The sequence below is a fragment of the Alnus glutinosa genome, chromosome 5 (genome assembly GCF_958979055.1).
Source record: "Alnus glutinosa chromosome 5, dhAlnGlut1.1, whole genome shotgun sequence".
Taxonomy (NCBI): domain Eukaryota; kingdom Viridiplantae; phylum Streptophyta; class Magnoliopsida; order Fagales; family Betulaceae; genus Alnus; species Alnus glutinosa.
The window spans coordinates 8,898,373-8,925,754 of NC_084890.1; the positions used below are offsets into that span (position 1 = coordinate 8,898,373).

General features: G+C 40.7%; 1 protein-coding gene across 1 annotated transcript; it reads right to left on the reverse strand.

Annotated features, from left to right (window-relative positions):
- Positions 1-694: 694 nt before the first annotated feature.
- Positions 695-27,382, reverse strand: LOC133869736 (protein FRIGIDA-ESSENTIAL 1). The gene is made up of 5 exons (XM_062306816.1): positions 26,857-27,382; positions 3,058-3,592; positions 2,674-2,900; positions 1,028-2,589; positions 695-930 (listed from the first exon to the last, which is right to left on the reverse strand). The coding sequence occupies exons 1-5, from the start codon at positions 27,149-27,151 to the stop codon at positions 901-903; spliced, it is 2,649 nt and encodes an 882-aa protein (XP_062162800.1). The 5' UTR covers positions 27,152-27,382; the 3' UTR covers positions 695-900.

The window sequence follows — 27,382 nt, forward strand, 5'->3', positions numbered from 1 at the left end:
ATTATAGAGTTAAATCATTATTGATACTGTGAAATAATCTTATGGTTATCGATTTCAAACTTAGTAAACCAAAGGCGTGTCATAAGTAAAAATGAGATAAGTACCTCACTCCACAAATATCTCCAGATATGAGCGTGACAACTATGTAGCAAAACATGCACATATCATCCATAAACACAGGAATCTGAAAACGCAGAAACTATGATAAACAGAATCAGTGATGGAACAAAAGTAAACTTCATATACATTCCCTGCAATATTGTGATCCAATTGATTAAGAAGCCAAGTTTGAAATGACCAATAAATTTCAGACGTCTACACTTCTAAGGAACCAGTACAATCGCAACTTCTATCTATTTGCAAAACTAGTATACGGCAAATCTTGAGTTCAAGCCTAGCCTAAGGGCATCAAATAAAGTATTTATCTGTGAAGCCCATTAAATGAATGAATGAAAGACCACAGGGCATCAACTTGGTTGAAAAATAAGAAAAGTTTTTTGCATCATCATTCCTAAACACCAGGAAGTACAAGCAGTTACAGTGGCTCGAAATAGACAGGCTTAGAAAAGGGCCAAATGGGCATGTTAAGAAAGTAGCAGACACTGTTAAGCTGTGTTATAGAAGCCAACTAAATTTAACTTCTAGTATCATAACTTAGTCTTTTATTCCTAGTAACCTAATAAAAATTTGAAAGAGCCATAATCTGTACAATTTACTCCAAAGTAGATCAAATAAAAGGAAATAAAAATAACTAATGAAGCATAACACACAAAGAAAACTAAAACATCATGCTGTCTCAGTTTAAATTATGTAAAACATAGCCTCAGACAAACTGCTGATGAGTTCCAATTCAGTGCAAGCGTATGAAACTATACAAAGCAAAAGCACTCAGCCTAGGTCTCAAGATTTTCCATATTTATCGACATATCCCTGCAAATAAAAAATTAATTGTCAAATGCCAGGAACAAATTATTTTCCAATATTTGTCCTTCCTAGAATATATTTTCATTAGAATCAAGAGACTCACCTCAACAAGTTTTTCAATTTTTGGACGGTATGAAGAGAGATATTGCTTTACTGATTCCATGGTGGTTGGAACTTGATGGGACTGTATGGTGCTAAGAACCTTGTCAACAGCTTTTTTTACTATCACGTTATGTGCATCCTTGCTGAGATGACCATCACGCCAAGTTGGTTTCAACAATTCTTTAACTAGTTCTATAAGAGCAGCACGAATATGTCTCAGGGCTTTTGATTCTTTGTGCATATCCCCATCTATCTTATGTCCAGCATCCATTTCACTCTCTTGTCTAGCCCTACTTACTTTTATGTCCTTTTGGTGTCTTGACCCATCATTTTGATGATTGGAAGCATCACGATCATTGATCTTGCTCATTTTTCTAATATCTTTGCCATGAGATGGGCCCAAGCGATTCTCTTCTTTAGGCATTGTCCCATTTTGCCAGTCAACAACAGAAGTTCCTTCTGTCTCAGCTTCAGTTGTAATTGAATCTCTTTTATGTGTATGGCAATGTTTCTCCAACACATTCTCATAAAATTTATTATGAGAAGATACAGAAGTTGTATCATCATTACGTTCTGGGCCAAGGGACCCAGTTAATACCAAATCACCATATTTCTGCCGATGTGATTCATCCACAATTGATGCCCCATGACTATAGAGAGAAACTCTAAAGGACTGGTCTCCTATCTTGGGTGACTCAATGCTATCACGAAGAGGGTCATACAGGCTTCCTGATATATTCATAGGAGGAAGAAAAAAAGATGGTCGGAAAGGAACAGAAGGCTCCCAATCATTTGAAGAAAAATTTGTTTTGTGTTCAGCTGAGTGCAGTCGTACATTGGTTAGAGGTAGATTTTCTGATTCAGAACCAGAGAAGGGAGAAGAGCTTTGCAGCAGGGAATATGATCTAGAAGCACGACATTCTTTTTCTCTGTCCAACAGCTTTTGAGCACCCAGAGGACTTGTATTGAAAGTGGAAGAACTAAATGGCGATGAAAATGCCCTCCAGGCTGTGCTACAATGAGATGGCAACATACCAATAGTTGTATGAGAACTAATTGAGCCCGACTTCAGAGATTGGCTCCGAATACTAGCAATGTCCTCCATACTGCTTGAATGAGAAGAGAAGATCTCACTATGGTAATTGCGAGACAACAGCACAGAGCCATTTGAAGAAAACCCATGCTCAGGAAGCAAGCCATTCCTTACTGTAGAACTGCCTCTACTTTTTTTCAAAGCATGGTCGCTATAATTGTCAGCAGGCCAATTTTGTCTGTGACTATCTCTTCCTACATCCTCAAACAATGAGACAAAGCCAGGATCATCTTTAGATGAAGGCAATTGCTGGGGATCAGGGGTGATGCGTGAAGATAATTCCTCTTTCCCAAGCAATGGAAGCTTATATTTTTCATGAAATTGATGCCAACTTTGGGTTTCTCCAAGCTCTCTTAGCGGGATTGTTTCTGAAGAGACATGTGAAGAAAATACCAGACTATTTTCAACTGAAGAAGCCAGTGGCTCAGTAAAACCAGTCGACCTTGATCTCTCAGTAATGTCTCCCAAACCTGTTGCAGGAAATGGTGCTTATCAGAATCATCATAGCAGAGAAGAATCTTGGATCCATACTTCACAAGATACATGATATATACCTTCATCAAGCTGAACTTTTCTTTTCCTATTCGAAGCAGCTACATCTGCCTCAGGCTTTTCAGCAGTATTGTCCAAATCACCTTTTATATGAAGAAACATACATGAACTACCTCTGATGCACCACCCTTTTGCAAAAAAGTCACAAATAACCGCTGGGCGCTTGTTTCCATCCTTATTCTCAGCACCAGGGGACAGACTTCTAGTCCTTGCATCAGGAGCAGCCAATCTGGAAAAACCTAATGGTTAATAGGAACTGGCTCAAGTGTTATTTTAAAAATGGTGATAAAAAAGCCCACCACAAAAGAGATAATAAGCAGTTTAAGCCAACAAGGGGCTGTATGATAGGTAAAATTCAAGAATAAATTTCACCACTATCGCCAAACCTTGATTCCAGTCGCTTTTTGTTATCCATTAACTGCACTTCCATTTGCTTAATTTCTGCCTTAGAATTCAGAACACCATTGGCGTCCTCACCTGAGTGATCCCTCATTGGGATGGCATCAACCATCTCATTTCCAGTGATGCTAGAAGGAAAATTAGTTTTATCATCCATATTCTCCTTGCTACACAAATGAGAATTGCTACCACTTGGTGATTTACTATGGTCTTTAGAGGCCTTCTCTACTGGAAGGGCCTCAGCATCTTTCTCATCAACCACAACTTTTTGGCTTCCATTGTCCTCAGCAGTAACGAGATCGGTCCCTGATTTTATATACTTGGAATCCTTATAGTTAAAACCGGATTCCTCCTTTTCTGTTGTCAATGGCTCATTTGAAGGACTACAAAATTTGAAATTACCACTACTTCCTTCTACAGCAAGGGTGTCAGATGTGATCTTCACTTCAAATTTTTTTAGAGTAGACGAATCCGATCTCAATGGCCCATCATGCCCTTCAAAATCCATATCTTGACAAACATCTACATGTAAGAAAACTAAATCAAGAATGGAGCAAAACAATCATTCTCTCTAAAATAAAGGCTAGGAGCCAAAATATACTGGATGAGGTCCTAAAGGATGATTGTCAAGCTACGAGTGTTGATACAGAAACAGGATACGGGATACACACAAAACAATTTGGAAATATTATACGAAAAATCTTTAAAAAGTAGTAAAAAATCTCACAGGTGTGCTTCGAAGAAAAATTCATTTATAAGTAAATTTTTATTAATTTGTTAAAATGTTCCATAGCAGTATTGCGTACTAATATGATTATGCAAGTGAACTCTTTTTTTTCTGGATAAGTAATAAATTTATTAAAAGAAAAACAGAAAGGGCTTTTCCCTAGTACATGGGTAAGACACAAATGACACGCATGAAAAAAGTGAGAAGGAAAAAAGAAAGTTAAGGTCTAAAATTATGTAGATCCAAAAAAACAGACAAGTGAGCCCCTAATTGTAACCACCCAACCAAAAAATGGGCTCCAAAAAGTGACTTCAATTTAACCACTGCAAGCTCAATTCCACTAGAAGTCCTTATTAGATCAGATATATCTTTATCTCCTGATAAAGATAAATCTGTCAATAATTAGTTCTATTATGTTTCTACTACTAGAAGTTGTATAGTTCTACTACAAGTTGTATGGTTCTCTTATCTTTCTACTACTATAAGTTATATAGTTTTAGGTCTCTTATCTACAGGTTGTACAATCCTATTAAAGGACTTCTCTATGGTTTCACGATAGATTTGTACAGTCCTATCCAAGGACTAACTCTCTTCTTATAAATATAGTCTCTGACCTACGGTTGAAGTAGGCAGAATTATCCAATAAATCTCCAATTTCTACATGGTATCAGAGCTCTCTCAAGACTAACGTCCATGGCAATTTCATCTGAAACCAAATCCTCCACCCAAACCTCACCCCCTCTTTCGTCCCATACCCCTTCCGCAACCCCAATCCCTCTTCAGAATATTCATCACCATATCTCAGAAAAACTCAACCAAGACAACTACATCTTATGGCACTTTCCAATGGTCCCATTCCTAGAGGGCCAAAATCTCTTCGGTTATGTCGATGGAACACATCCACGACCTCCTCAGCTTGTTCCAGACTCAACATCCGGCCTCCTTGTTGCAAATCCAGCCTCTCAACTCTAGTATCATCAAGACAAAATGATCTTTAGCACCATCATCTCCACTCTCTCAGTTGAAGCTCTACCCCATGTCATTGGTCTTACCACTTCTCGGGAGGTATGGCTAACTTTAGAATCTCTTTTCTCTGCTCAATCTTAGTCCCGGATAATGCAACTCAAGCAACAATTGGCTACCTTAAAGAAAGGTGCTCTTACAATCTCCGCTTATTATCAAAAAGCGCAAGGATTCTCACATCTCTTGGCTGCAGTTGGCAAACCCATTGAAGCTTCAGAACTTGTCTCCGCTATACTTGCTGGTCTTGGTCCAAAATTTGATTCTCTTGTCACCTCTGTGACCACACGACAAGATTCCATCTCCCTCAATGAACTCTATGGGTTTATGCTCTCTTATGAGATGCGTTTGGAGCAACAAAAATCAGCCATTGATTTGAACATCTCCACTGTCAACACTGCCTAACACCAGAGCCAGTCATATTCCCGAAACAACCGTGGTTACAACACTGGTCCGCGCACCAACAATTATTTTCGCGGTAGAGGCCGTGGCCGTGGCAGAGGACCACCTTAGCAATTTTCTTCATCCAGGAACTCCCCCTCTCAGCGACCAACATGTCAAGTATGCCACAAACAAGGCCACACTGCAGCCACATGCTGGTTCAGGTATGAGCAAAGCAACCAGCATGACTCCTCCTCGATGCATGTCAACATGGCCTCAACAAAATCCTGCTCCTGACTCCTCCTGGTATCCGGATACTGGCTCCAATGTTCACCTCACCAATGACCTGTCAAATCTCAACTTGAATGCTACTGAATACACTGGACCTGACACAATTCAAGTCGGAAACGGCCAAAGTTTGAAAATCTTACATTCTAGTCGTGGTCTATTGCCTACACCCTCACACAATTTTTATTTATATTCACTCTTTCATGTTCCTCAAATCCAAAAGAATCTCATATCTGTAAACCAGTTTGCTCGTGACAATCACGTTTTTATTGAATTTCATCCTAATTTTTTCTGTGTTAAGGACCTTCACACCCACCAGTTGCTCCTCCAAGGCCCGAGTAGATCCGGCATCTATCCATGGCCTTCCTCTCATGCTCCTTCTTCCAAGAACTTTGCTGCCTATTTCGGTGAAAAAGTCCCTTTGGACCAATGGCATCTCCGGATGGGTCATCCAGCTTCTCCAATTATCACTCAAATCATCAAGTCCAATAAACTGCCCGTGACTTCCTCCAAGTTATCTTCTGTTTGTTCATCATGTCAACAGGGCAAGAGTCACCGTCTTCACTTTAGTTATAGTCCTTCTATTTCTAGTAATCCTTTGCAATTATTTTTCATTGATGTATGGGGCCCTGCTCCTATCACCTTTGTAAACAATAATCGTTTCTATCTAAGTATTGTGGATGATTTTAGTAAATATTCTTGGTTCTATCCTCTCAAATTAAAATCTGGTGTTTGTGCTATTTTTCTCCGTTTCAAGCAACTTGTTGAAACATATTTTGGTACCAAAATTATCTCCGTTCAAAGTGACAATGGAGGTGAATTCCGTCCTCTTCAAACCTCTCTCACTGACATGGGAGTGTCTTATCGTCTTAGTTGTCCACATACACATCATCAAATGGGGTCTGTTGAAAGAAAACATCACCATATTGTTGAAACTGGTCTTTCCCTTCTTGCTACTGCCTCTGTACCTTTCACTTTTTGGGACTCGGCTTTTGAGACTGCAGTCTATCTCATAAATCAACTCCCTTCCAAAGTTACCAAGCACAAATCTCCTCTTGAATCCTTATTCCAAATCTCACCTGATTACAAGTTCCTAAAAGTCTTTGGCTATGAGTGTTGGCCTTTCCTTCGCCCGTATAATTCAACCAAACTTGCCTTCCGGTCTCATTCATGTGTTTTCATTGGGTATAGCAAAAATCATCTTGGATACAAGTGTCTCCATATTCCATCTGGTAGAGTCTACATTGCTCGGCATGTCATCTTTAATGAGCAAAACTTTCCCTTCTCTACATCCATTCCAAACCAATCTTCCAATCCCCCTCCCATTCATCCCAGTATCTCTGTCCCTCTTATTCAACCATCAAACACCCAAGTTAATGCCACTAGCAGCTCCTCTCTTGAGCCAAATTCCCCTTGTATTCACTCATCCTTACCCTCCACAACCACAACCCCAGACACTTCACCTACTAATGCTCTAGTTCCTTTTGATTCTTCTCTTGCTTCCCAACCACTTCCCCAACCAAGAGTGCATGGCATGACTACCCGATCACAGAATCAGATTTTTAAACCTAAAAAATTTACAGATGGTCGAATTCGATATCCACCTCCTCAAGCACTCATGGCAGTAACTCAGGAACAGGAAATTGAGCCAACTTGCTACACTCAAGCCTCCAAGCATGCTGAATGGAGCAAGGCAATGAATGAGGAGTTTGATGCTCTCCTTATAAATGGTACTTGGTCTCTAGTTTCACCTTCTCCATCTATGAACATTGTTTGATGCAAATGGGTTTTCAGAATCAAGAAAAAGGTTGATGGTACAATTGAGCGGTATAAGGCTCGTTTAGTTGCTAAAGGGTTCCATCAACAACCCGGAATTGATTTTTCCGAAACTTATAGCCCAGTTATTAAACCTATAACTATTAGAACAGTGCTCTCCATTGCTGTTTCTGCAGGTTGGGCTATTCATCAAGTTGATGTAAGCAATGCTTTCCTCCATGGCAGCCTCCAAGAAACCGTGTATATGGTACAACCGCCCGGGTTCCAGCATCCTTCACATCCTACAACGGTTTGCAAATTACACAAAGCATTGTATGGCTTAAAACAAGCACCACGGGCATGGTTTTCAAGACTAAGTACACGGCTTCTAGAATTACATTTCACAAGCTCCAAGGCCGACTCATCTCTTTTTGTCTACAATGCTCATGGGATTAAAATTTTTGTCTTGATTTATGTTGATGATATAATCATCACAAGTTCACACAAAGATGCAATCTCTAGACTTATTTCTGATCTAAACTCATCATTTGCTCTCAAAGATCTTGGATCTCTACATTTCTTTTTAGGAGTTGAAGCTACTTGGTCATCGGATGGTCTTCATCTCTCTCAACAAAGATACATCCTTGATATTCTAAAAAAGACCAACATGCATCTTGCAAAACCGATTGCCACTCCAATGTCCTCCTCTACAATTCTAAGCAAGTTTGAAGGTTCTACAATTACAGATCCTACTCTCTATCGCAGTACTATTGGATCACTTCAATACTTGTCTCTCACTCGACCGGACATTGCCTTTGCTGTCAATAAGGTATCTCAGTTTATGCAAGATCCTAGAGACCCTCATTGGTCTACTGTCAAGCGTATCTTGCGCTACTTAAAGGTTACGGTTGACTACACCTTTTGCATCCACAAACTCTCCTCGCATTAGCTTGTTGCATTCTCGGATGCTGATTGGGCTGGTTGCCCAGATGACAGGAAATCAACGTCTGGCTATTGTGTGTTTCTCGGTAAAAACTTGATTTCATGGAGTTCCAAGAAGCAGCCCACGGTGTCACGTTCAAGCACGGAGTCTGAGTATAAAGCCCTTGCAAATGCTTCTGCTGAATTGATTTGGATCCAGTCTCTTCTCCGAGAACTTCGTGTTTCTCTTCCACGAGCACCACTCTTATATTGTGATAACATTGGTGCAACTTATCTCACTTCCAATCCAATCTATCATGCGCGTACAAAGCACATTGAGATAGACTATCATTTTGTTCGAGATAAAGTTGCAGACAAGTATCTAGAGGTCAAGTTTATCTCTGGCAAAGATCAGCTTGCCGATGTCCTGACAAAGGCTCTTCCCTCCAGCCGGTTTCTTCAGCTTAGTTTCAACCTCAACGTTAGACTTTCTACGTCAAGTTTGAGGGGGCGTATTAGACCAGATATATCTTTATCTCCTGATAAAGATAAATCTGTCAATAATTAGTTCTATTATGTTTCTACTACTACAAGTTGTATAGTTCTCTTATGTTTCTACTACTATAAGTTATATAGTTTTAGGTCTCTTATCTACAGGTTGTACAGTCCTATTAAAGGACTTCTCTATGGTTTCACGATAGATTTGTACAGTCCTATCCAAGGACTAACTCTCTTCTTATAAATATAGTCTCTGACCTACAGTTGAAGTAGGCAGAATTATCCAATAAATCTCCAATTTCTACAGTCCTCTTCCTCCAAATGCACCACATAAAGAATGAAGATATGACACTCCAGATTACCCTACTTCGGAGTCTATTGAATCAATCTTTATGACACTCCAGATTACCCTACTTCGGAGTCTATTGAATCAATCTTTCTGAAAAGCCAACAAATCCACCAATGATTATCCCAATAGTTCTCAAACAAAGAAAAGACTAGCTACCATATAAGTAGCTTACCAAAGTCCAACATTTCTGACAGATTGCATAATCACACACTGCTTCATGACAATAGTATCTGAAGGAAAGGAAAAGGGATTGGAATGGGTTTTTCTTTCAGATGGTTAGAAAGACATGGAAGGGAGGAAGAACACGTAAGGAATGGCTTGTATCCTGAAGACATGAATTTTTTGCCCAAACATGGGCAGAAAGGCATTTTACATCTGCATTGTAGAGGGGGAGGCTTGGTGCAGACACCGATCACATGTGTATGGATGCCGACATCGGAGAACAGCCCGACCAGTGACTTTGTGGTTGGGTGATTGAGAGCTGGAGATTATGTTCTTGCCATGTTTATTATTCAGCATTTTTATTGACATGTTAATTATTTAGCAAACTTTAGGCTTTATGTTATTTCTTTAGTGGGCTGTCAGCCCAAGTGTGACTAGGGCTTAGTTCCCTAGTCTATTTAAGCTACGGTTGTCCGACACTTTTGAAGAGAAAAATAATTTTGACAGCTATTTTTCCCTTGTTTTCTTCCTCTTCCCCGTTCCCTTTCTTCTTATCTCTCATTTCCACTTTTCCTTCTCCATTCAAACTCCTTTGTTTCTATTAATAGTACAAAATAAATTTGGTATCAGAGCCCTTGCGATTGTTTTCTATCAGCAATCTTGTGGTCCCAAACAAACCAACATTGATTCCTTGGCACAACACAACAGCACGCAAACACCCTTGCACAATGCCACCACTTCGAACCACTGCAACTGCACGGCTAACAATATCCTTTCACGCTGGATGCACAAGGTTGCATCGCACCATAGCACTGTTGAATCTCCAGGCACCATCGCACAACCCTTCAGAGCCGCTCACCACCACGCTAAACACCGCTACGCACAGTGTCCTTCCTTTGCAACCCCAAAACGCCGCAGATTGACGACCCACCGCGCCGCCATTATCTTGCCAACACCGTTCGCTTGTCATTGCTGCCGCCATAAATCCATCGTACCTTTGTCAATGTCTGTAGCACTGGCAAGCATACCAGGAATTGCCTCCCTCTCTGTCGTTTTTGCCGCCATCAGTCATTAGGAGCTGTGAATCCTCCCTATCCTCCACGCCCCTCACACCTCTCGCCCATCACGCCAACTCTGGGAAGTACGCCCCCAAATCTTGCACGATGTTTGTTATTGGTGTGTTTTGGTTGTCGGTACCATATGTGGCTGACAATGTTTATTTTATCTGGGTATGTTGGTAGAATAGATGTGGGTGCTCATGGTTGTTTCAATTAGTTGAAGGAGTCGTCAAGAAGTTCATAGCCTCTCGGTGTCGATGTGTTGTGAGGGAGATTTCCTCTGTTTGGTTACTGGCATTCACTTTCTGGAACAAAAAAAAAAATTGTCTTGGACGCTAGCTGCTAAGCCCAAACATCAGATCCACGATCCAGAAGATTTAAGCCAGCCCAGGTCAGGTTGTTTACCCACGGTCCAGGTCTGATCCCTTCCTTTTTCTTGGTGAATTCTGCATGCCATTCTAAATTGTCATCATATTTTCTGTTATGCTTTGTTGGCTTGTTCCAGATAACCCATTACCTTAGACACCATTGCCCTATATTTCTATTTCTATGAGTTATTTTAATTGTTGGTTGATTAATCAGTCAACAATTATTTATTGTTGAACCTGGGACTACTTGCTTGCAATTTTTTCTGTTTGAATTCTGAGTTGCTTCCTCCCCCTCCCTCCCTCCCCAGCACGTGTAGATGTGTGCGGCGTTTTTGTCTTGTCTATTGGTTTTCTGGTGTACCGGCGTCTCTCTAGTTTTAAGTATTTGGTTGTTCTATGATGGGGATTCAAGTCATTTTTTCATGGAAGCCAAGATGTTTGAGCTTTCGGTAGAGGAAGGGTTTTCAGAGTTAAGAATAGTCGAAAGGAGTAAGGGTGTATCTTGAGCAATTCATTTGGGAAAGGTGAGTGTGGCACGGTTGTTGAAGACAATGAAGGCTCTGCTTCTAGGGGGAGGGTTGAGGAAGTTTGTGAAATCCCAGAGGGGCAACATCGCTTTTATCGCACAAAAGATGCTCAAATCGTCACAGTCACCTTCTGGCATTGACAGAATACAGCAGTGGTAGGCAGTGAGGGTTCATTGTTCTACCGGAAGGCCGACAAAGGAAGGGGTGGATCAGTTGCGATTTTTAGCTGCGAAAGGTCTCAGCTTTCTTCGAGGAGTCCTTTGGTACTGGACGCAAAGGTTGACTAGGCCGTAAGGTTCACGGTGGCTTTCAGTCTATCAATATGGTAGGTCATTCATTGATGAGAGCGGGTAAGGTTTTGGATGTGGTGGTGGGCAGTTAGTGTTGTGGATGACTTGAAGTCATCAAGTCGGTGGGACCCACTCTTTGCTATTCATTTTCTCTTTTGGTTTCAAACTTGGAATAGGTTTCTCTCCACGTACTAGCCGACTCAAACTTGTATATAAAGGCACATAGCCTTTGTGTTTCACTGTAGGTTGGTAGCATCAGATTTAGGTGCCACACAATTGGGTCTTCTTCGGTTATGTAGTGCCGCGGCACAAGAGAGAAATCTAAGTGTGCCGCTCAACGGAAAAGCGAGTGCAAAGCAATCGAGAGAAAGAAGAAAGTGAGAGCACCAAAAGAAAGAGAGTTTTTTCTTTTTTGTTATTATTCTCCTTTCGGATACAAGTAAGAATTGGGGCTTAGGGTTTGAGTGGTTTTCTCACCCTGTTACTCTCTTGTACTCATTTTTTTATAGTGAATTTTTCCAGGATTGCCTCTGCCAGGAGACGTACCTCATATTGAGAGAGCCACTTAAATTTTGGTGTATGTTGTGATTGATTTAATTTTGTTTTCTTATTTTTCGCATCTCACAGGTCTTGGGAAATAGGATTAATTTCCTAATAGTAGGGTATATGAAGGCTTTGTTAGGGTCGGGACAATCTCTGACAATTGGTTCAACGAGAAGGAGCAAAATTGAAAGTTCAGGCAGTTCTGAGACAAGGGGTTTGCGATAGGGGTGCGTCCGCAGCTACCTAAACGAATCCCAATTTCTTTGTCAGTCCTAATGTCCTAATGTATCTTTGGGGGATCTGGAGGCAAACCTAGACCTTCGTTCTCTGAAGTGTACATTGGTCAAGCTAAAAGAGGAAATTGTGCGGCGCTTAGCATGTTTTGAGGTGGGTAAGGGTAATATTGGGCTTGAGAGTTTTGCATGCCATGGGAAGGAGGCTTAATCTGAGCCAAGGCCCACTACATATGGAATAGGCCATGTCATTTTGCGCGTGGGCTTGGGCGCACAAGATATTGACTTGTCCATGGTAGGCGCTAAGGAATAAGCCCGATTCTCCACTTTGAGCCCAACGTCTCAAGTCAAACAAGGCCTAGGAGCTCAGAAGTGGGGGTTTCTTTGGTAGGCTCGCTTGAGGGAGCCTACTGAAGAAACACCCACTTTTGGAGTCCAGGTCCAATCCTCTTGGAGCGTTTGGTGGTTTGGGTGATCTTAAGCCAGGTTTTGTTTTGGTGGCCCAATCCGCTAGGGTGAGAGCCAAGGGCTGAGGCCCACATTGTTTTAAGATATCTTGGGTCTCCCAGCCCAAATCCAGATCCACTTTTAAATGGAAACCAAAATCAGACAAGGGGGTTTACTTTCGGGTTCGGGGGAGGTAGAGGACCTGGGTCATGCTCAACCCAACAGCATCCCGGTAGTTTCACCACCTCTACCATCTCCGTCAAGGTTCGTCATACTGGAGATCAAAAGGGTAGTCGAGGTGGTTTGAAGGGTGCTTTAGAGTACTTTGTCAGTGATTATGTTTCAAGGGAGTTAGTCACAACCTCCCTCCAGATGTCGTCGCAACCTGTTAGAGCTCCTTTTCTTAGCTCAGACAATGTTGGTGGTGATCTAGGTGAGAGAACTTCAAAGGTAGATGGGTCACTAGAGTTGCGTAAACCCCATTAGGCAAATCCTCAGTCAAGACAGTGGTTGTAGTTTCTCATCATGGTGATGCATATCTGGCGAGCATATCGAGGACCTTGGGGTGGACATTTGCTTTGAGAGATGAGAAGAGTTCACCTGTTCAAAGTTTTATTTCTCGGGTCCTGTTCCCTCCTCTTGGTAAGAGCTTCAAAGAAGGCTATTGTATAGGAAAAGAGCTTGACTTTTTGTGGACATCCCCTTCAGTATATCATGTTGCTGGATCTTTCCCGCTCAGTGGCAAAGGGTAAGATGCCCTCTTCCTCAAAGTTGGTTCCTTTCCTTCTTCTTTTTTGTTGGGGGGGGAGACCTCTGAATGTTCATCCCCTAGCTATAATTGAGGAGCCAGTGTTGCCTATATCAGATTATTCAAATTGGGTGGTTCAGAAGGCCAAGAGTTTCCATAAATTTGTGGGGCTGTCTTGTGAGGGGTTTGAGGAGGATTTGATGGCGTTGCTCAGCGCCATTGAATCGAGTCAGCATCAGAGGGGCCCAGCTAGTACTTCTAGTTCTCTTTCTAAGTCAATAAGCAGTGGGCACCAGGAATTGAAGAGCTTAGCATCTTCTATCAACAATGATCTTAAGAGTAGTCATTCTAGCAGAGTAAAGGCAAGGGGAGGGACTCTACTTGTTCATAAAGAAGCCTAAGATTTTGTCTTGGACCGTGAGAGGGTTGAAGGATAAGGTGAAAAGATGGAGGATTAGGAATCTTCTTAAAAAAATAGAAGATTGATATCGTTTGTCTTCAAGAAACAAAACTAAATTTTGTGTCTAGGGCTGTTGTGCATAGTTTATGCGCTTGTCATCATGTACATTGGTGTTTTCTAGGTTTGAGCGTCCAGAAAGATCTTGTTAATGTGAGATAGGATAGTGGTAGAGAAAATTGAGTGTGTTGGAATATTCGGTTGCTCTCTCAAGAATGTAGATAATAATTTTGAATGGGCCTTCTTTTGCGAATGTTTATTGTCCTAATGATGACAATGAAAGAAGAGTGCTTTGGGATGAATTGGTTCGGTTATGTAGTTGGTGGGATCTTTCGCGGTGTATTGGGGGCAACTTTAATATTATCCGCTATTCGAGTGAGATATCAAGTGAAACTCGTTCTTCCCCAGCTATTTTTGAGTTTACCAAACTCATCTTTGATCAAGGCCTCATGAATATCCCTCTTGTTGGTGGTAACTTCACCTGGTCTAATAATGAAGACCCCCCATCATGGTCCAAAATCAATAGGTTCCTTCTCTCTCTTGAATGGAAAGCCCAATTTCCTAAAGTTTCTCAAAGGAGGGGCTCCCTAGGTTGTTATCAGATCACTTTCCATTATTGCTTGATTGTGGTGATGTATTTCAAGTTCAAGAATATGTGGTTAAAATCAAAGGGATTTGGGGATAGGGTAAAACAGTGGTGGGTGTCTTACAGTTTTCAAGGTTGCCCTAGTTTCATCTTGGCGTGAAAACTGAAAGCTGTGCAAAGTTTTTTTTTTTTTTGATAAGTAAAGTATATTCAAAAGGTGCAAAGGGGCACAACAAGCTGTGAAAAGTGACCAGAAAAAATGGAATGAAGATGTGTTCGGCAATGTTGAGAAGCAAAATAAGGTTCCTCCTGACAAACTACGGGTCCTTGATGTCAATGCAAAGGAAAGAAACTTATCTGATGTTGAAAGTGTGAAACAAGATGCGATTCCTAGTTACCTGGAGAGGATTTCTCTTTTGGAAGAAGTAAACTAGAGACAAAAATCAAAGGCTATTTAGTTGAGAAAGGGTGCAAGAATACAAAATTTTTCTATTGTGTGGCTAATTTGAATAGAAGGAACAACATCGTGGAATCACTAGTTAATGGCATTGTATCTTCATATGCTTCAAAAATTAGGGAGCAAATTCTGCAGTTTTACACCCATTCATATTCAGAAAAATTCAGTTGGCAGCCTAAATTGGACGGTCTTTCTTTTAATGCTATCAATACAGAGACTGTGGATGTAAAAGCCTTTGAGGAGAGTGAGATCTTTGCGGTGATGAAAGCTCTTAATGGAGATAAGGCCCTAGGCCCTGATGGGTTTTCTTTGGTCTTCTTTCAATCTTGTTGGGAGATCCTTAAAGAAGATATCGTGAATGTCTTTCATGAGTTTCATCCTAGAAGGAAGTTTGAGAGGAGCCTTCAATGCTACTTTTATCTTCTTTACCCCAAGAAAGCTAGGACGGTGGATATCAACAATTTTAGCCTTATCAGCCTTGTGGAGGACGTTTATAAAATTATTTCTGTAGTCCTAGCTAACACACTAAAAGCGGTGTTGGAGAAAGTAATCTCCAAGTCTCATAATGCTTTTATTAGGAGGAGAAATTCTAGATTCAGTCTTTATTGCATATAAATGTCTTGACAATAGAATTAGATTAGGGGATCCAGATGTCCTACATAAGTTGGAGCTTGAAAGGAGTACGTCGTACGGTGCATTTTTCTATTTTGATTAAAACATAACTCTCTTCGGCTTCTTTACCAACTTTTGTGGCTTGCGATAGGGGAATCTATTATCCCCTTTGCTTTCCATTGTTGTTATGGAGGCGTTGAGTAGAATATTGTCTGCCACTGTGGATAGGGGGCTATTATCAATTTTTTTCAGTAGGATCCAGGAATAATAACGAGCTCCTAGTGTCAAATCTATTATTTGCAAATGATACTTTGATTTTTCGCGAGGCAAACCCAAAATATCTTTGTCATTTGTGTTGCCTTTTCTTATGCTTTGAAGTTGCCTCGGGATTGAAATTAACTTGACTAAATCAGAGTTTGTTCCTGTTGCCGCCATTGATGATGTTGGAGGATTGGCTAGTATCAAGGGTTGTAGGGCGTCCTCTCTGCCCATGAAGTACCTGGGTCTCCCGTTGGGGGCTTCATTTAAGGCAAAATCAATTTGGGATGGCATTATTAAAAAGATGGAACGTTGCTTGGTGGGTTGGAAGCGGTTGTATTTGTCTAGTGGTGATAGGCTCACAGTGATTAAAAGCTCTCTTTCTACTTTGCCTACTTATTTTTTATCCATCTTCCTCATCCCTGTTGGAGTTACAAACTGTATTGAGAAACTTCAACGTGATTTCTTGTAGGGCGGAGTCGATGAGGAGTTTAAAGTCCATCTGGTCAGTTGGTCTAAGATTTGTACCCCAATTTCTTCAGGCGGTTTAGGGGGGTTCAAAAACCTACTTTTATTAAACCGAGCTCTATTAGAGAAGTGGTTATGGCGCAATGCCATGGGGAGAGCGGATTTGTGGAGATCAATGGTGGAAGTTAAATGCTACAGCTTGTTGAGCAGGTGGTGCTCCAATGCGGTATATAGGTCCAATGGGGTCAAGGTGTGGAAAAACATTATGAGGTGATAGGGGGAGTTCTCCAAATTTGTGAGGTTTGAGGTTGATAGGTCTAGGATAAGGTTTTGGCATGATGTGTGCTGTAGAGATTAAGCCTTGAAAGAAGCTTTTCCGGTATTATTTTCAGTTGCTCGCCATATGGAGGCCTTAATGGCGAATCATGTGCAATTTTCTACCAACTTGTTGCAGTGGAATGTCACCTTTATCAGATTAGTGCATGACTGGGAAGTGGAGTTGGTCACTTCATTTTTTAATTTATTGTAGTCTCTAAAGTTGAGTCGAAGTGGCGAGGATAGAATGTGTTGGATCCCTTGTAGAAGGCATACATTCGAGGTCAAATCTTTTTATCAGGCGCTTAGCCCTCCGACTAGCTCTCCTTTCCCTGGAAGGGCATTTGGAAAAATAAGGCTCCTACGAGAGTAGTGTATCTTTGTTGGGACGGCTGCGTTAAGAAAGATATTGGCTTTGGATAACTTGAGAAAAAGCCATGTTATTATTATGGATTGGTGTTGTATGTGCAATAAGAGCGGTGAATCCATTGATCACCTTCTGCTCCATTGCAAGGTGGCTAGAAACTTGTGGGTTTCGGTTTTTCGTCTTTTTGGGATAGAGTAGGTCATGCTCCAACTAGTGGTGAAGTTATTGGCTAGTTAAAGAGGTCAGTTTGGAAGCCACCACAATATAGAAGCTCAGAGAATGTCTCTCATGTGCTTAATATGAAGTATTTGGTGGGAACGCAATGCCCGGAACTTTGAAGATTTTGAGAGTTCGGTAAAAGAGTTCAAAGCTATTTTGTTCAAATCCCTCTATGTTTGGATGGATGCTCACAATAGTCCTCTATTTTCTAATTCCCTAGAGCTGTTGGATTTGTGTTCTCCTTCTCCCTAGTTGGGTTTCTCTTATTTATACTTCTTGTTTACTTGGATTGTGCCTCTACGCTTTCTAATAAGATTGATTTACTTATCAAAAAATTGTTTGGACTTTGTCTGATTTCCTTAAAAAAAATGGAATTAGTTTGCAATCATAGAGCACTTGTTGCAATCATAGAAAAATGAACTTTCTCTATGCCTCTCTACGCTTTAATTTCATATTGGAATTCAATTTGCGAGGATTCTTGTTGATCTCATTTGCAATCATGGAACACTTGGTGCATGCATATGCATAGTGGTCGTTTAGTTCCTAGTTCTAAATCTCTACTTAATATGGACCCCAATCAATTCGACACCTTTAGATAATAAGCACAAGACCAAGTGAAAGCCATACAAGACAATTGCAAGACCTCCACTACCAAATGAGAGCCTCCCAAGACCAGAAGAGAGACTTGTTTGCGATGGTTGAGTCAATCGAGATTTTCCATCAAAGGATGGATTGTAACAATGAAGACAAGGACTCCCACATTGGAGGCAATAACGCTGGAGGTTAGGGCATGATACCAACCAAGTGTGTCTCTCAGAATCAAGGTCGTGGTATAAGACACGGTTACGAAAATCAAGGACATGGTATGGGGCAAGGCAATTACAATCAAGGTTATCAATATCCAAGCCACGATTATCAAAACCAAGGCTATCCAAATCAAGGTCCCCAAAATTATGTAGATCTTGATGAGAGAGTTATGGGACATTAAAGTGGAAGCCCTTACTTTTGATGGTAGTCTAGACCCATGTGTCTTCACCAACTAGGTTAGGTGACATGGACCACTTCTTTGAGTGGTACAACTTGTCAGTAAATAAAATGGTCAAATTTGCCAAAATGAAGCTCACAATTATGGGACACTTTTCTAGGAGAGTGTTGAAGAACTCCCCATTAGGAGCAACGAGCCTGCTATAACTAATTGAGTAGAAATGAAGCACAAACTTCAAGAGAAGTATCTACCTCGATCTTGTCAACACAACCTTTTAGATCAGTGTAATAATTAAAGGCAAGACAATATACTTGACACTAAGTATGTGGCACAGTTTGACGAGTATAAGATGAGGTGTAGTGTAGTCGAAGATAAGACTATGACCTTGAGTAGGTTTAGGAGAGGTCTCAATGATGACCTCAAGAAGGAACTTCGTCTCCGTGAGATTACCACCCTTGACAAAGCGTATACCCTAACCCAAGATTATGAGTTGACCACCAAATCACAATTTACGAGGCTCACAGACACCTAGAACACAACAAACAAGACTCAACCTTTATCAAGTAGTTTCTTGCTAGGATCCCCCCATCTGAAACCCAATCCTAGTGGTGCACCTCTTGTTAAGGATAACAAAGGTATGTAAGTGGCTAGTGAACCCCTTAAGCTGAATTCTCGGTTTCATTGCTTTAAGTGCCAAGGATTTGGTCGTGTTGCCTGAAACTATGCCAATAAGGCCCTTGTCATCGATTAGCAAGAGTATGCAAGCAAAGAACAGAACCATGAAAAATAGATCTACGAGCCAAACCTTGATGAGTTTGAGGACTTAGATGATGATTGCGCAGGCGATCCAAACCATTTAGGCTGGATTCAAGCCACCTCAATACAGATAGATCAGCAAGGGAGCAGTCTTGAAACACCTAGGGTGGGTGTGGTCAGGTGTGTTTTTGCACAACCTAAAGAGTCCAATAACTAGCAAAGGAGTGCAAACTTCCACACCTACATCAAGTGTGGAGACAAGAGTTGCAAGGTTATATAGGTAGCGAGAGTTGCATTAACACGGCCTCATCAAGTATTGTCACCTTTCTAGGTTTGTCAGACCCCACCCCAACCAAAAAAGCGTATCGTGGGTTGATACGTCCTCTATAACTGTGAAGGAGAAATGTCTTGTCCCCATTCAGTTTTTCAATTACAAGGATAAAATATGGTGTGATGTTGTCCCCACGGATGTGGAACATATCATCTTGGGTAGGCCATGACTTTTTTATTTGCATGTCATGATTTATGGTTGCTCAAACTCCTGTTCCCTTAAGTTTAAAGAAGATCCAACTTAATCCTTTACCCCCGATGCCTACTAACAAGAGCAAGGAGGGGATGAAAGAAAATGGTTTGAAAGCCCTAGAGAGTTTGAAATGAAGCTAACAAAGAGTCTGTCATGTTTGTTTTGGTCGCTAAAGAGGTTTCCATGGACTCTCAGGAACAGCTTGAAGAGGAAGGTTCTATGCTTAAGGAGTTCCAAGATATCTTCCTTGAAGATCTCCCAAAGCACTTATCACCTCACACCATAGATTCTTACACACCATAGATTTTGTTCCATGAGCAACTCTCCCAAATTTAACTTGCTACATGATGAATTCCATTAAGCACGCTCAATTGAAGAGGCAGTAGATGAACTCCTTCAAAAGAGGTTTGTCAAAGAACACCAAAGTCCCTATGTAGTGTCCACCCTCCTAACCCCTAAGGAGGACAGTTCCTAAAGGATGTATGTGGACAATCGAGTCTAGGGTTGTAAATAAACAAAGCTACTTGTGAGCTCGCTCAAGCTCAAGCTCAGCTTGGTTAAGCTCGACTCGTGCTCGACTCGGTTATTAACTGAGTTGTTCATGAACACGAAACTATCATGGATTATTTAACGATTCCTACCCGTGTAAAACTCGGCTCGCTCGGTTAAAGTTCGTGAACAAACTCATATAAGGCTCAGCCCGCTTGTTAGCTCGAAGCGTATATATTTATTAATATGTACATATATAATAATATATATGTATATATATTAATAAAAATAGCTTATATAGTACATTAATTATTAAGTAAAAATTGTCAATATATATTAATTGTATATAGTTTATTATTATTTTATCTTTTGGGTTAAATAGTGAACACCCCCTGTAGTTTGACTCTTTTATTTTTTGCTCCCTGTGGTTCATTTTGTATCACAAATAATAACTTGGTTTTGGCAAAAAACGGAGATGGTACCTTCGTCCAAAAACTAACCGTTGTACACGTCAGCATCACTAACGTCTCTTAAAAAGTCGACACCTGTCACAAATGCCACGTAAGTCGCCACATCAGCACTATATCACTACCATATTTTTTTTATTTTTTTTTTTAAAAGCTTTAAAAAAAAAGGTGGCTCAGCCTCCCTCTTGGCTGGTCTGGGGGTGGCCGAACCACCCTCATAGCCCTTGGGGGTCGTTCGGCCACCCCCAAGGGCCAACCCATATATATATATGGGTTGGCCCCAGCCACCCCCAGACCGAGCCACCCTCTTCTATTGTCTTTTTCATTTTTTAAAGTTTTTAATATATATATGGCAGTGACATGGCACTGATGTAGTGACTTACGTGACATCTGGGACATGTGTCGACTTTTTAAGGGTGTTTAGTGGCGCTGACGTGAACAACCTTTAGTTTTTGGACAGAAATTTGGACAAAGGTACCATCTCCGTCTTTAGCCAAAACTAAGGTACCACCTGCGATATGAAATAAACTATCGGGGGCAAAAAATAAAGGAGTTAAACCACAAGGGGCAAAAAGGTGTTTAACCCTTCTTCTTTTTTTTAAGTTATATAATTTATTTAACATACAACATAAATATATATTGTTTATATGTTATATAATGTAATATTAATTTTTAAAAAAGAGGGGTGGGGCATGAACTGATGCGTGGGGGGTGGGGGGAGTGGATGACTCATCCTCCATTGAAAGCCCCCTTTACCCTTGTTGAGAGGGGTTTGGGTTCTCCTGGAGTTGGACTAGTGTGGCAAATATTGGCTCTAACGACATGGGTAGGCAACCATTTTGTGACATGCTTGGAGTGAAGAAAGAGTAATGGACGGTTGAGGAGGACAAGAAATTAGTCAGTTTCATCCTCACCCATGGCCAATGTTGTTGGCGTACCACGCCCAAGCTGGCTAGGCTTAGGCGTTGTGGCAACTTCATCCTCACCTACGGCCGGACTTGAAGCGTGGCCTTCTTACTGAAGTTGACGAACAACTTGTTATTGATCTTCATGCCCATCCTTCCCTGCTACTTCTCTTGTGATAATTGATATCATTCTTTGTTGTACTATACTTTACAATTTAAATGTCGTAAATAACTTCTACCAGAGTTTCTGAAGGGTCTACCATTAACAATGGCTTCTTGGGCTCTTCTGACTTTAGCAGTAGCAACAATCTTCATAGCCACAGTGATCTTCTAGGTGTTCTTTACGGAATCAATAGGGTCTCGGAGCTCACAAAGCTTGTTGGCTTGTCCCACATTGATAACTACAAGAGGTTTTCAAGTTGCTTCCATTGGCTTGTCTGTCCCACATCGAAAAGAAGCCAACAAATTCCACCTTCACTCCTCCATATAAAGCGCATGGCCCTCCCTTTCAAAGTCAAATGTATGCCACTCTTTTAATGAGTCAAGCTTTATCCTCTATCGTATTGAAATTTTTCAATGGTTAGAAGTTAAATATTTTTTTAATAACATGACTTGGATACTTTAATGAATTTGAACCATCTAATTAAATTTTTTTTATTACATTCGAGCTGAGCTGAGTGCCCAATAAGGCACTCGGCTCGGTTAGAAAGTGAGTTTGAGTTCGCACAAAATTTTCTTCTTGACGAGTCGAGCCAAGTTTAGTTTTTAATGCTCATCACGAGCTTGAGCTCATATAAAAGTTAATGAGCCAAGCTCCCACAGGCACTACTCGCCCGAGCTCGACTAATTTACAGCCCTAGTCGAGTCATCAACAAAATCAAGGTAAAGTATTGTTTTCCCATCCCTAGGCTTGATAACATGTTGGAACATAATGGCAGGAGCCACGATCTTTTCAAATATTGATTTGAGGAGTGGCTACCACCAAATCAAAATCCGTCTGGGAGACAAGTGAAAGACCGCCTTCAAGACGAAGGATGGTTTATATGAATGGTTGGTCATGCCTTTTGGCCTATCAAACGCTCTGAGTACCTTTATGAAAGTAATGACATCCTTATATACAGTAAGTCGAAGGAGCAACACTTGGACCACTCACACAAGTTTGTGCCACCCTGAGAAGGGAAAACCTTTATGCCACCTTAAGAAGTGCTCCTCCTTTACCGATAGAGTCATCTTCTTAGGGTTCATAAATTCCTCCTAGGGAACATTCGCTGACCCACAGAAAATTCAAACTATAGTAGACTGGCCTGAGCCCAAGAACATCCATGACATTCAAAGTTTTCACAGGCTCACTACCTTTTATCCCCGGCTCATTCAAGGGTTTAGCACAATGTCTCTTATCATGGACTACATGAAATAAGACGATTTCAAGTGGACAAACACTTTTGCCAAATTGTTTGGGGAGATTAAAAAGAGAATGACTGAAGCACCGATCATGCGACTCCCAACTTTCACGAAGTTATTCGAAGTGGAGTGTAATGCATCGGGTATTGGCATAGGTGGAGTACTTAGTCAAGACTCAAGAGCGTCGCCCAATAGCCTATTTTAGCGACAAATTGAATGAGGTTAAACAAAAGTATTCAACTTCTGATAAAGAGTGTATGCAGTAGTGCAAGCTTTATGACACTGGCGAAATTATTTACAAGCGCAAGTCTTTATCCTCTATTCTGACCATGAAGCCCTAAGCTATCTCAACACTCAGATCAAACTCAACCATAGGCAGGGTCGTTCTGTCGAGTTCTTGCAAGCCTATTCCCTTGTGTTGAAGCATAGGTCAAGAGTTGAGAACAAAGCGGCCGACACACTTAGTCGCTGAGTAGCTTTGCTCTCCATGACGAGTGGAAAGGTCACAGGGGCTGAAAGGCTCAAAGAGGATTATGACATGTGCTCTAATTTTGAAGAGGTATATATAGCGTGACTATATGGGCAGTGCCCTGTTTTAGACGACAATTATCTTCAAGATGGATATCTATTCCGGGCCAACAAGCTCTGCATCCCACGGACTTCAGTGAGAGAGTTCTTAATTCGGGACACTTTTGGCGTGATAAGACTATACATAAAGTAGAACGCCAATTTTATTGGTCGAGTCTGAAGAAAAACGTTGCCAAGCTAATTAGTCATTGTTGAACATGCCAGTTGACCAAGCATAAAAGCTAAACATCGGCCTCTACACTCCACTCCCTATCGGAATGCCCTTGGCAGGATGTGAGTATGTACTTTGTGCTTGGGCACCCACGTACCCTAAACAAGCACTATCCCATCTTTGTGGTAGTGGACTGCCTTTTCAAGATGGCCCATTTCATTCAATGCACCAAGACCTAATACATCTATAAGATTGTGAAGCTCTATTTCAATGAGGTTGTCAAGTTATATGGTCCTCCCAAGACCATAGTGTCTGATGGGGACTTAGGTTTATAAGCTATTTCTGGAAAACCCTATGGCACATGGTCGGCATTAAGTTGAAATTCTCCACATACCATCCCCAGACAAATGGCCAGACTAAAGTGGTCAATTGAAGTCTAGGAAACCTTCTGCAACGTCTGGTGGGTGACAACAATAGGAATTGGAACTTGACTCTCCCTACAACACAATTTGCATACAATAGCTTTGTCAATTGGTCTATAGGCAAGAGTCCATTTGAAATTGAGCATGATTATGCCTACGAAACCTTTAGACCTCCTCATGATGTCTCAGGCTCTCAGCATGCTAGAGTTTCTAAGTCAACCAAAACATTTGCATGACATGTTCTTGACTTGCATCACAACGTCAGTAAACAAATCCAAGCAAGTAATGCCCAATATAAAATTCAAACCGATTCACGTAGGGGTCACATTGAGACTAACATTGGGGATTATGTAATGCTCCATATTAGACCTGAACAGTTCCACCTTGATTCATCCAAACTTTGAAAGCTCGTAGTGCCGGGCCTTTCAAAGTGTTGCAATGGGTCAGACCAAATGCGTATTTCATTTACATTCCGCCCGACCATGGTATTAGCTCTACATTTAATGTAGAGGATCTAGTTGCTTATAAGGGTCACACAGTTATCCCATACGACTCTTTTGAGAAACCTTCCCCTAAACCCGATACCAATCCTATACCTGATCCCGTACAACTACCTATTCCACAACATGCTATTTTGGATGATCAGATTGTTTTCACCAGGAATGGAGAATTTCGACACTTTCTAGTTCGTTGGGGGGAAAACCAGAATCAGACCACAGACACCATATACATGCAGGCCACCGATCACACGTGTATGGATGCCGACGCCAGAGGACGGCCCAACCAATGACTTTGTGGCTGGGTGATTAGAGCCGGAGATTATGTTATTACCACATTTATTATTCAGCTTCTTTATTTTATTGTCATGTTAATTATTTACCAAACTTTGGGCTTTATGTTATTATTTTTAGTTGGAGCTTTATGTTATTTCTTTAGAGGGCTGTTAGCCCAAGTGTGACTAGGATTTAGTTCCCTAGTCTATTTAAGCATATTTTTGTACTGTTATCAAACACTTTTGATTAATAAAATAATTTTAACAGCTATTTTTCCCCTTCATTTTCTTACGTTCTTCTCCCGCTTTCTCACTTTTCCCTTCTCCTTTCAAATTCCTTCTTCGTTTCTACTGATAGTACGGCATCAAGGCTCCCACACCCAATTATTTTGCTTTTATATATATGCTTTTTTGTCTCTTCTCTAACTTTTTCATTTCCCTCCTACATTCTCCTTCATCTCTCTCATTTCCTTCCCTCCCAACAAAAAGAGTGTCAAGAGGCTTGAGCTAAGTAAACAATTAATACATCATCCAACATTAAGTTACAACTCTTTTCATAACCTCTACTCTCCCATCTCACATTGGATATGTAGCTTACAAAATCATTCTCTCTTTTGACAATTTGTAAATTTTGAGAGGTTTTATGGAGTGGGTTTAATGACCACTTCAACTATCATCTAACAAAATATCTACAGAAGCCCCATATCTTATACCATGGATATTATAGATTATAGATTGCTCCTACCATCCCCAACAAATAAACAGCTACATGGACCTCAACGAACAAACAAAGAAACAAATAGAAGCTACATGGACTTATGTTTGTTTCCATAACAAATGCTTTCATTATCCTACTTTAAAAGAATGTCTTTAAATCCTACCGTACTGGAATCAACAGTCAATCTAGCAATAAGCATTTGCATGAAGGAACATCATCTACACTGAAAAGGCATAATAAATAAAGTGCTAACAGATTAACAAAATTTTAAAACATACAAGGTCAACTTGACAAAAACCAACCACAACATACTGCAGGTGCAAAGTAATCATGCTTTTATAAGTCAGTCACTTCCCAAGAAACTGGGAAATTTTCAAAAGAAAAAAATAATAATAATTGCAGACACAAACAGACAAGAAACCATTCCGCACACTATCAAAGATTTTAAATTTCCCACAAATCCCTCAAGTCATTCTACAATCATCAATCATCTCAAATTCGCATTGAACTTAATGTCCACTAAACTAAAGATCGTGTGGCAAAAACTTCAGCTTGAAAACAAGTAACTTGGAGTTTTCAGAGGTCTTCCTTTGGCCTTGCCATCAAATTCATCAATCTGATACAAGGAAAAGCTTCTCTATAACAAATAATCCTCTCCTACCAAAAAAATAAAAAGACCTTATTTCAGCCCAAGGATGTTCTCCCAATTAGCCTCCTCGAGAAACTTATGTATCTATCACCAAAATAAAGAAAGAAGTAACACAGGCGACCCTTCTTGAAGCACTCAAAATTCCAAACAAAATGCAGAGCAACAAATCCCGGATAAGAAATGATAGAGATAAATGCCAAACTTCTCCGTACAGATCTACACCTTATTCCTCCGATTGTTAAAATGAAGGCCAAACTTAAACAAATAAAACTTTCTTTCCACATCCTGCTTATGTAGGACTTGCAAAATGTCACCTATGCTAGAATCCACACATTCAATGACAATAAGAGCTCTTTCTTGGGAAGTATTCTACTTTCTGCAACCATTTTCTCAACAACATCCTTCAATTTTTGAGCTAAACTTTCTCATATTTGAAATGAAACTTCAAAGTGCAGATTAGATTGCACCAAGAAGTAAAAATTCCACTCAAATACAAAATCTAGGTAAACATTGCTAATAAATCAAATTAGAACAGAGATAGTACCATCTCTACCTAATTTGGTTCTAGTAGCTAGTTATGCTTACCAAACGGCTACAAATTTAAGTTACTATATAGCGTTTCTCCATAAGCCCCCAGCACTTTCTCTCTTCTCTCAACCAAAACGTAAATCACAAAATCTCCAATACATAAAAAAATCAATATTTCACCACATTAACAAGATTTTCTCAAAAAATAAAATGCACAAAACTAAAATTTCTAGAATAAATCTACGAAGGGAGGAAAAAAAAAAATAAACAACGCAAAAATAACAAGAAGATCACGCATAATCAACGTGTAAAAACAACAATATCAATATCATTACCATAATGCGTTATAAAAATTATTCAATTGCAGATTAAACTAACCGTTACGATCATCATCAGCCTTGATCGGCGAATCTGACAGGTCCCCCTCGTCCTTCTCTTCCACCTCCACATCCACCTCCTCCACTTCCTCTACTTCTTCTTCTTCGTATTCTTCTACTTCTTCTTCTTCTTCGTATTCTTCATATTCCTCAACGTCCTCATCGTCGTTTTCTTCTTCCTCTTGTTCTACCTCCTCTTCTACTTCCTCGTATTCCGATTCTTCTTGCTCAGCGTTATCGACATCGGAATCGGAAGCTTCGGCTGGCGCGCCGTCGTCGGAACAAGTGGGAGGCATCGGGGTTGGGAGCCCCTGTGGGGTGCGGCGGTGTGGTTTTAACTTTTAATTCCTGCAATGGTTTCGGCAGAGCTTTGGAGAGGTACGAACGCTGAGATGTGCTTGAGTCACCTCGGTTGGGTTGGGCAATGGGTACTGGATGGGGTACGGCCCCGTCTCTGGATACCTACGCGCTCTGTTTCGCGTGGAGGATCCTTGCTGGGTTCTGGTTGGTCTTTTGGGTTGGGTAAT

Bases quoted from the DNA above. Each gene is read 5' to 3' on its own strand.
- LOC133869736 (XM_062306816.1), bottom strand. From the start codon at position 27,151: ATGCCTCCCACTTGTTCCGACGACGGCGCGCCAGCCGAAGCTTCCGAT. The intron at 2,901-3,057 runs GTTTGGCGATAG...AGGTTTTTCCAG, and splicing joins AAAAAGCGACTGGAATCAAG to ATTGGCTGCTCCTGATGCAA. The intron at 2,590-2,673 runs GTATATATCATG...TTCCTGCAACAG, and splicing joins AAAAGTTCAGCTTGATGAAG to GTTTGGGAGACATTACTGAG.